General features: G+C 45.9%; 1 protein-coding gene across 1 annotated transcript in view; it reads left to right on the top strand.

The window, feature by feature from the left end:
• LOC134466886 (protein sidekick-2-like) overlaps positions 1 to 10,000 on the top strand; it is a 360,453-nt gene that overhangs the window by 300,660 nt on the left and 49,793 nt on the right. The window contains exons 14-17 of the mRNA XM_063220787.1: positions 790 to 926; positions 2,609 to 2,756; positions 5,590 to 5,730; positions 8,966 to 9,147. Coding sequence (XP_063076857.1) covers positions 790 to 926; positions 2,609 to 2,756; positions 5,590 to 5,730; positions 8,966 to 9,147 — 608 coding nt within the window. The remainder of the gene's footprint in view (positions 1 to 789; positions 927 to 2,608; positions 2,757 to 5,589; positions 5,731 to 8,965; positions 9,148 to 10,000) is intronic.

Here is a 10,000-nt window from a genome sequence, read left to right as displayed (position 1 = left end):
TCTACAAAGAAGAATTAAGTCGTCGGGGCAACATGAAAATCAAATGTCATATTCCTTTGCCTGGAGCTCAGTACAAACCCTTTTGCAAATAAATCTGTCAGTTTTAATATGTTTGCACGCAGTTACACATCAAGGAAACATTTTCTTTTGCCAAGCCAAGTCATGACACTTAATTCTTGTCGCACATTTTAAAAGGGCAGCAGTTACATTAAGTGCTTCACATCAGGCATGAAAAAGAATTGAATAAATACAGAACAACTTTTCATACAACTATGTATTGTAACATTCAAGTATGTTTTGTGTGTTAACCACTCTCCTCCTTCCCCTCTCTCATTCTCCTCCTCATCTCCTCTCCTTTCTCTTCCTCTGCTTTTATGTCGTTCTCTCTGCCTCCTTTTCTCTCCCTCTCCCTCTCTCTCTATCTCTCTCTCTCTCTCTCTCTCCCTCCTCTGCATTCTCTTCCTCTCCTGCTCTGTCTTTCCTCTCCTACTACCCGTTCCCAAGCCTTCTCAGTCTTCTCTCACTTAACTTCTCACTTCACTCCATGTCTCCGTCCCCTCCATGTCCTTTGTCCATCATTTCACTACATGCAAAGTGACATATAAAAACATTTCAACTTGAACTTTGACTTGATCTTTCCCTCCATCCGTATCTGTCCGGATCCCCCCTCTTAACTATCTTCTTTCTTTCTCTATGTTCTTTCTCTCAATCCCTCACTCTATCTCTTCCCCTCTTTCCCTCTCTTTCTTTCTCCACCCTTCTCTGCATTTCTCTCCTTCCCTACTGCAGGCAGCTGCCCCATGCCCCAGACAACCTGTCTGCAGTGCTGAGTACGGCAGAGAAGCGAGCCATCAACCTGACCTGGGCCAAGCCCTTCGACGGCAACAGCCCCCTCTTACGATACACCCTGGAGGTGTCTGAGAACAGTGAGTCTGGCTGTGTGTGTGTGTGTGTGTGTGTGTGTGTGTGTGTGTGTGTGTGTGTGTGTGTGTGTGTGTGTGTGTGTGTGTGTGTGTGTGTGTGTGTGTGTGTGTGTGTGTGTGTGTGTGTGTGTGTGTGTGTGTGTGTGTGTGTGTGTGTGTGTGTGTTTTGAAATAGTGTGTAAATAAAAAGCGTGACAAAAGCCCATGGGGGTAAACCTTTGGCCTTTTCTTGGCTTGCTTTCAGACACCGCTGCCAAGGATATAGAGCTGTTGATGACAGTGTGGTTTAAGGATATAGAGCTGTTGATGACAGTGTGGTTTAAGGATATAGAGCTGTTGATGACAGTGTGGTTTAAGGCACTTACTACTTGCCGTAGCACACACTCAAACACAGAAACAAGCAAGCAAATAAACAAACTAATTAGCACACATTTTTACATTAACAATGCATCAGGCAATCAGGAACAAAATGCAACCATTGTACACACATTTTACCATACAATTACCAACTTATTAGCGATCTGTAAAGGAAGACACACTTTCTACCAAGTCTAATCATTGGTGTAAGTGGGCAGGTTATTTCGTCAATTTGGCTGAGTGATATTTTGAACATGTTAAAGGTGCACTGTGTAGGATGGTGGTCAGAGTAGGTATTGCAACTAACTGTGCTGTCTACTGACATATTTGATCTTTTAATGAATACTTACTAAAAAGCTAAATACTAGTATGACCAAAGTCCAGTAAGATTTGCACCTCAAAAAATGTATTTATGGACATTCAAAAAATGGAGAAGGTTCCCTTTTCATGTATGAAATGTGCCATTTTCCCTGTCATAATCAATACTTAGAAATAAAATTCAATGGTGGTTAGTATTCATGATAAATAGCCTGGTAAACCAGCGTCACCCGCTGGACGCCGACAATTTTTCAGCTGCGAGTGGGTCTGGCCTCGGATCTGAGAACATTTTGAACACTGTGCCCTGAGTCTGGCAAACCCAATCACAACGCAGAGATTTGTTTTGAATCAAAGCGGGTGGGGTTTTGAGGGAGTGACGACGAATCTCGCAACACCGTTGGGAAAGCACATCAACGGCAAAGATCGCCGATTGGTCATAGCGCTGGCACGGTTTGAAAAAACAACAGGTTACATTGGCATGCGAGTTATTTCTCTTTATCCGCAGCTGAGATGACAGTAAATAGTAAGACTACGTAATCGAATTTATTTTATGTTATTTATACAGATGCAGTTAGCCTATATTCATATTCATAATGATGTTATCGTTTGTGTAAACATGATAGCTATTCAGCTGTGTGTAAAAGCATTTTTGGCACTTCAAATGTTTGTTTGTGTGTGCCTCTGTGTGTGTGTGTGGTGTGTGTGCGTGTTTTTATTCATCTGTACTTGTGTGCGTATGTGTGTGTGAGTGTTTTTAAGCATCTGTATTTGTGTGCATGTATGTGTGTGCGTTTGTGTGTGTGTGCGCGCGTGTGTGTCTCTGTGTGTGTGTGTGTTTGTGCATCTGTATTTGTGTGCATGTGTGTGAGTGTTTTATGCATCTGTATTTGTGTGCATGTATGTGTGTGTGTGTGTGTGTGTGTGCGTGCGTGCGTGTGTGTGTGTGTGTGTGTGTGCGTGCGCGCCTGCGTGCGCGTGTGCGTGTATGTCTGCCTTCCTGTATTACCCAGACGCCCCGTGGACTATCCTGTTGGCCACCATAGAGCCGGAGTCTACAGGCGTGACGGTCAGCGGTCTCATCCCCGCTCGCTCATACCAGTTCAGACTCTGTGCAGTCAACGACGTGGGCAAGGGACAGTTCAGCAAGGAAACGGACCGGTGAGCACATAGAGGCACACACACACACACACACACACACACACACACACACACACACACACACACACACACACACACACACAACACAACACGACACAACACGACACACACACACACACACACACACACACACACACACACACACACACACACACACACACACACACACACACACACACACACACACACACACTCATGTGTGTGCCATCAACAGTGTGGGCTGAGGGCAGTTGAGCAAGCCCCCTACATGTCTCATCCACTGCCCACTGCCCTTCATACACGAACGAACGCACGCACACACACACACACACACACACAGACACACAGACACACAGACACACACACACACACACACACACACACACACACACACACACACACACACACACACACACACACACACACACACACACACACAAGTCATGTGTGTGCCATCAACATTGTGGGCCAAGGGTGATTGGCCACAGCGACGGACCACTGAGCAAGCCTCCTTCACGTACCCCTCATTGCCCTTCAGACACCTTCACCCACGCGGGCACACAAGCATTCACACGCGCACGCGCGCACACACACACACACACACACACACACACACACACACACACACGCATATGCACACGCACGAACGCACTCGCACACACGCGCACACACACACACACACACACAGCTTGCCTGCCATTGTCACCCACCAGTAGCCCGCCCTTCAGCCCCTTCCAGCTCCCCTGGGTCCTAAAGCCAGCCATTTATCACCAAGTCTCCGCACGCACACACCATCAACCTGACTCATGACTGGGAAAGAACACACACACACACACACGCACACGCACACACACACACACACACACACACACACACACACACACACACACACACACACACACACACACACACACACACTGTGTAAACACACACCATCAGCCTGCCAAATGAGTGGGAGAGAACACATACTACACACACACACACACACATACTACACACACACACACACACACACACACACACACACACACACACACACACACACACACACACACACACACACACACACACACACACACACACACACACACACACACACACACACACACACAGACACACCCACACACACACCAGGTCAGTTGACTGTGTATTTCCCCCCTGGTACATTAACACTTCCAGACATGAACGCATACACACACACACACACACACGCCTGCACGAACACACACACACACACACACACACACACACACTCACAGCCGGATATATTCGTGCATCAGTGCTGGTTCAGGAAACAAGCTGTTGGTTTCCGAATGCCTCATGGCCGTGACGACAGGGCGACTGATGCACACACACACACACACACACACACACACACACACACACACACTCCCGCACCAACACACACAAACATAAAATCCCTCGGGGCCTAGGCACCATGGACTCTGAGGCTCAACACTGTTCAGGCTTGGTCTCACACTCAAATCCCAGCTCAGGGTGTGCGTGTGTGTATGTGTGTGTGAATGTGATTGTATGTGTGTGACTGTGTGAGTGGATGTGTGTGTACTTGTGTGTGAGTGTGTGCGTTTGTGTGTGTATGTGTGTGTGTGAGAGAGAGAGCGTAGATCCCATAGAGCCACCACACTTTTATATTTTTTTAACCTTTGATCTTAGAGCAGTGATTCTCAAAGTGTGGTCCGGGGACCACTTGGTCCCCTTGCTCAGGTGGTCCGCGAGTGGATTTCTACTTTTCCAAGACAAGCTAGCTGTATGCTCTATTTGTATCATTATTACAAAGCTAAACATAGCTGAAGTCTTATTTTCACCACAATAAGACAGGCTTGTAATGTGAAAAAAGTAAGTGGTCTGTATGCAAATTAGCAGTGTCAAATTAGCACATGTCAACTGTCAATTCATTTGACAGGTGGTCCTTGAAGATATTTGGGGGGACAAAGTGGTCCTCGATCTGAAAAAGTTTGAGAAACACTGTCTTAGAGTCTAGAACAGTGGTTTTCAACCTTTTTTAAGGCGAGGCACCCTTTCAATTAATGAAAAATTTCAATCATCCGATACCACACAAGCTTAGAAAAGTAAAACATTTGGTCACACGACCTACTTTCGAAGTTACAGCTGACAGGGGCGACCTATACTTTATTGTGCGTAAATGGCAGATGAATGAGTCCACCGACTAGCATTAACTTATCAATTTAGACAAATATGTATTATGTTACATTTTACATGTTATTTTATTTATCTGAAGGGGGCCCACAGCACCCCAGGGTGCCCCGGCACCCCTGTTGAGAAACACTGGTCTAGAATATCGTCTCTATCTGTTTATCCCTCTTCTCCGCATTCTCTTAATGTCTTCATCTTTTTCTCCTTTCTTTCTGTTGCGTTCATTTTTTTCACTGTATTCCTTCTCGTTCTCTCTCCCTCTGTTTCTGTTTCTCTCTTTCTCCCCCCTGCTCTCTCTCTCTCTCCCTCTCCCTCTGTCTCTTTATCTCTCTCCCTCTGTATCTCTCTCTCCCTCTGTCTGTCTCTCTCTCTATCCCTCTGTCTGTCTCTGTCTCTCTCTCTCCCTCTACCTCCCTCTGTCTCTCTCTCTCTCCCTGTCTGTCTCTGTATCTCTCTCTCCCTCTGTCTGTCTCTGTATCTCTCTCTCCCTCTGTCTGTCTCTCTCTCTCTCTGTCTCTTTCTCTGTCTCTCTCTCTCTCTCTCTCTCTCTCTCTCCCTATCCCTCTGTATGTCTCTTTCTCTCCCTCTTTCTTTCTTTCTCCGTCTTTCTCTTCCTCTCTTTCTCTATCCCTCTCTCTCTCCCTCTCTCTCTCTCTCTCCCTCATCCCTCCGTCCCCAGAGTGTCTCTGCCAGAGGAGCCCCCCAGTGCCCCTCCCCAGAACGTCATCGCTAGCGGCCGCACCAACCAGTCCATCATGATCCAATGGCAGCCCCCTCCAGAGAGCCACCAGAACGGCATCCTGCGAGGATACAGCGTCCGGTGAGAAACACACACATGCACACCCACATACACACGCACATACACACTCATGGAAATATGCATTCACACACACACACACACACACACACACACACACACACACACACACACACACACACACACACACACACACACACACACACACACACACACACACACACACACACACACACACACACAAAAAGACACACACACTTAAACACCAACCTCGCCCTCCCTCTGCGAAAGAAAATCACCACCTGGACAGAAAAAAATAACACAGTACTTCTCAACCTTTTTTGCACAAACGTTGCAGAAGATATTATGTATGGACTCTCTGCCCTCATTAGAGACTTTTAAGAGGGAAATTAATACAGTATACACAGAGGAGTGCCATTGTTTCTGACTATGCAGCACATAGGCTACTTTTTATCTCAAAATACGTTTTATGTAAACTTATTCTTTTAATGTGTTTTTTGTACATTTATTTTCCTTTTTGTCTATGTGTTTGTCTGTGTCTGTAACTATATGTATGCTGCCATTTTGACCAGGACTCCCTGGCAGAAGAGACTGTAGTCTCAATGGGACAATCCTGGCTAAATAAAGGATAAATGGAAAAAAAAGGAAACGCCCCCTGGACCTCATCCCAAGTCTCCCAACGCCCCCTTGATCTCATCATAAACCTGCCAACGCCCCCCCTTACTATTAAAACATGTAAGTGGACTAAATGCACCCCCCACCCCCACCCCCACCCCCACCCCCGGCCCCCTGGGGGGGGCTGTACCACCCCCATTGAGAAACGCTATTAAAACATGTTAATAAAGCCACTAAGTTGTTGGAAAAGACAAAAGGATCAAGTTACTAAAGTGTGGTAAATAAAAAAATAAAAAAGAATCTTCACCATTGCGGGATAGGGCAAATTTTGACATTACAGTGTCTTAAATCTTTGAAAAAAGAATTAGTCTGTAACAGTCAAATGTTCTATCAAACAGCTTCCTTGGCGGAGGTCTGCAATCTCTGAGTGCATTTCTAGTTTTAAATCTGCCAACAAGTGAACCAACAACAAGTCCAACAAAGTAGTCCAAGAAAAGTGGTCATGAAAAATGTGCCGACATAAGCAGAAGAGATGACGGCCAGAGCCAATCTTCATGAATGGCACTGAAGAGGTAAAGAAGTGAGGAAGTGAGCAGTGTTGCCAGATGTGTCTGACCAAATCCCGCCCAAAAGGTTCTCAAAAACCGCCAAAATGCGCTAAATTCCGCCCAAATTCAACAAATTACATTGACTTCTATGGGCCCAAAACGGCTTAAAAAAACGCCAAATGGCCAATTTTTCCTCATTTTTGCCCGCCGACGCTCATCCCAAGTAGCCCAATTGGGCGGGCACCCGCCCAATCTGGCAACACTGGAAGTGAGAGAGAACGAGAGATAAGATACCTGCTGGTTGTCAGGAGAGCTTGTCGCTGTACAGTGCCTGAATTTGCAGTGTGTGTGTGTGTGTGTGTGTGTGTGTGTGTGTGTGTGTGTGTGTGTGTGTGTGTGTCTGTGTGTGTGTGTACGTGCGTGTGTGTGTGTGTGTGTGTATGTGTGTGTGTGTGTGTGTGTGTGTGTGTGTGTAGGGTGTGTGTGTGTGTGTGAGTGCGTGTGCGTGTCTGTGTGTGTGTGTGTGCGTACGTGCGTGTGTGTGTGTGTACTTCCTTGGCAGGTTGTCAGGAGGAGTACTGTAACTATATGTCCCCGCATATGCAGAAATATTATTTTGGCGCGCGCGCGTGTGTGTATGTGTGTGCCTGCGTGTGTGTGTGTGTGTGTGTGTGTGTGTGTGTGTGTGTGTATGTGTGTGCTGCATGTGTGTGTGTGTGTGTGTGTGTGTGTGTGTGTGCGCATGCTTGTGTGTGTTTGTGTGTGCGCGTGCGTGTGTCTGTGTGGGTGTGTGTACTGCAACTGTGCATACCTGTATATGGTGAGATACTCTTTGTTGGCATGTCTTACTCCTGGTATGAGTCACTGGGAGAAGCACTTTTGGACACAATATAATGTCATACAGCATAATATAATTCACTTTTGGACACAATATAATGTGATTCACTCCTCAAACTTCCTCCTGCTGCTACTTTCTTACTTACGCTGGCTGGCATCTGACTTGCCGCGGAAGAAAACTTGTCACAAAAAGAAAAAAGAAGAACAAGAATAGAGATGAAGAAAAGGATGAGTTTTTCATGACATACAGTAGGGCAGTGGTTCCCAACCTATGGGTCGGGACCCCCCTTATGGGTCGCCAAAGATCCACAGGGGGTCGCGGAGCCCTCTTGATTTTAAGGGGCTTCGTTTTAAATATATATAGCCCATGTTGAATAAAAGACAAAGCATTTAACTAATAAATGCATAGACGTAACAAATTGTAAGTGCTACATTAAACATTTGTTCTATATTTGACCAAAGACGAATTGAGGAATAAAATAACTAAAATAAGTTTTCGCAGGAAACGGAGGGCATCTTGTGACTCCGTCTCGTGTGGGCGCTCGCGTGGTTGGGTCACCAAAGCTTACAATAGTAAAAACATGGGTCTCTTAAGAAAAAGGTTGAGAACCACTGCAGTAGGGTATGGAGCTGGCAGGCTTGTAAAGCGAGCAACATTTGCCTTCAATTTATGATTTTTTTTTTTCAGTTGGAGAAACTGCTTAACTGTACTAACTGGACAAACATTTTTAGAGGGGAGAAAATGTTTCAAAATGGAATCTTCATCAAATCTACAGTGAATCATTTTGAAAATTGCACTTTTTTCTCCATTGTCCACCATTGTCTTCTCCATTGTCCGCCATTTTGAATTTCCAGAAATAGACATTTTTAGCAGCAAAACTTACTGTACTTTGGTCATACTAGTAAATATTATTTCATTATTTAGTAAACATTAATGGAAAGATTAATTCTGGCAGTAGACAGCACAATTTCAATGATCAGCATAGTTGCAATAACTACTCTGGCCACAATCCTACACAGTGCACCTTTAAATAGGCTTACCGGTGGATTTCCAGTTCAAGAACATCATTCTTTCATTCGCTGTAGTGATTTTCAGGTTTTAACTGATCTAACAATTTTTATCTGTATTATTCCTGCCTGTGTGTTTTGCAGGTACCATTTGACAGGCATGCCAGTAGACGTCCAGGATAGGAATATCAGGGTTTTCTTAATTTGCTGTAGTGATGTTTAATTGTTAGTGTTACCTGATGCGTTATCCCCGTCTGTGTGTTTTGCAGGTACCGTTTGACAGGCATGCCGGTGGACATCCAGTACAAGAACATCAGCAACCCTGACGTGACCAACCTGCTGCTGGAGGATCTGATCATCTGGACCAACTACGAGATCGAGGTGGCGGCCTACAACAGGGCCGGCCTGGGGGTGTACAGCCACAAGGTTACGGAGTGGACACTGCAGGGAGGTGAGGGAAACATCCCATAATGTTACCAACACACACACATAGTCATACTCTCATGAAGAGGTTGCTACCGACAACAGAGCCGGGTTTGGAGGTGTACAGCCACAAGGTTACGGAGTGGACACTGCAGGGAGGTGAGGGAAACATCCCATAATGTTACCAACACACACACACATTGTAATACACTCATGAAGAGGTTGCCACCAACAACAGCTCTGGGCCTGGAGGTGTACAGCCACAAGGTTACGGAGTGGACTTTACAGGGAGGTGAGTCAAAACATCCCATAATGCTAACAACACACACACACACACAGTGTAGTACACTCATGAAGAGGTTGCCACCGGCAACAGAGCCGGGTTTGGGGGTGTACAGCCACAAGGTTACGGAGTGGACACTGCAGGGAGGTGAGTCAAACATCCCATAATGCTAACAACGCACACACACACACACACATTGTCATACTCTCATGAAGCTGTTGCCACCGACAACAGGGTCGGCCTGGGGGTAAACAGCCACAAGGTTACGGAGTGGACACTGCAGGGAGGTGAGTCAAACATCCCATAATGCTAACAACACACACACACACACACACACACACACACACACATTGTCATACTCTCATGAAGCTGTTGCCACCGACAACAGGGCCGGCCTGGGGGTAAACAGCCACAAGGTTATGGAGTGGACACTGCAGGGGGTGAGTCAATACATCAGTAGATACATCCAGAATTACATTATCGTGCACCGTAATGAAAGTATGTAGAGCAGCGATCTCCAATTATTTTTCTCCAAGGGCCAAATTATGTAGTGCATATTAATCTGAGGGCGAAACAAACCATCGAACTATATGGCCAA

The sequence above is a fragment of the Engraulis encrasicolus genome, chromosome 17, assembly GCF_034702125.1.
Source record: "Engraulis encrasicolus isolate BLACKSEA-1 chromosome 17, IST_EnEncr_1.0, whole genome shotgun sequence".
NCBI classification, from domain to species: Eukaryota; Metazoa; Chordata; class Actinopteri; order Clupeiformes; family Engraulidae; genus Engraulis; species Engraulis encrasicolus.
Note: the sequence above shows the minus strand (reverse complement) of the source record. Positions and strands in the feature narration are given on the sequence as shown.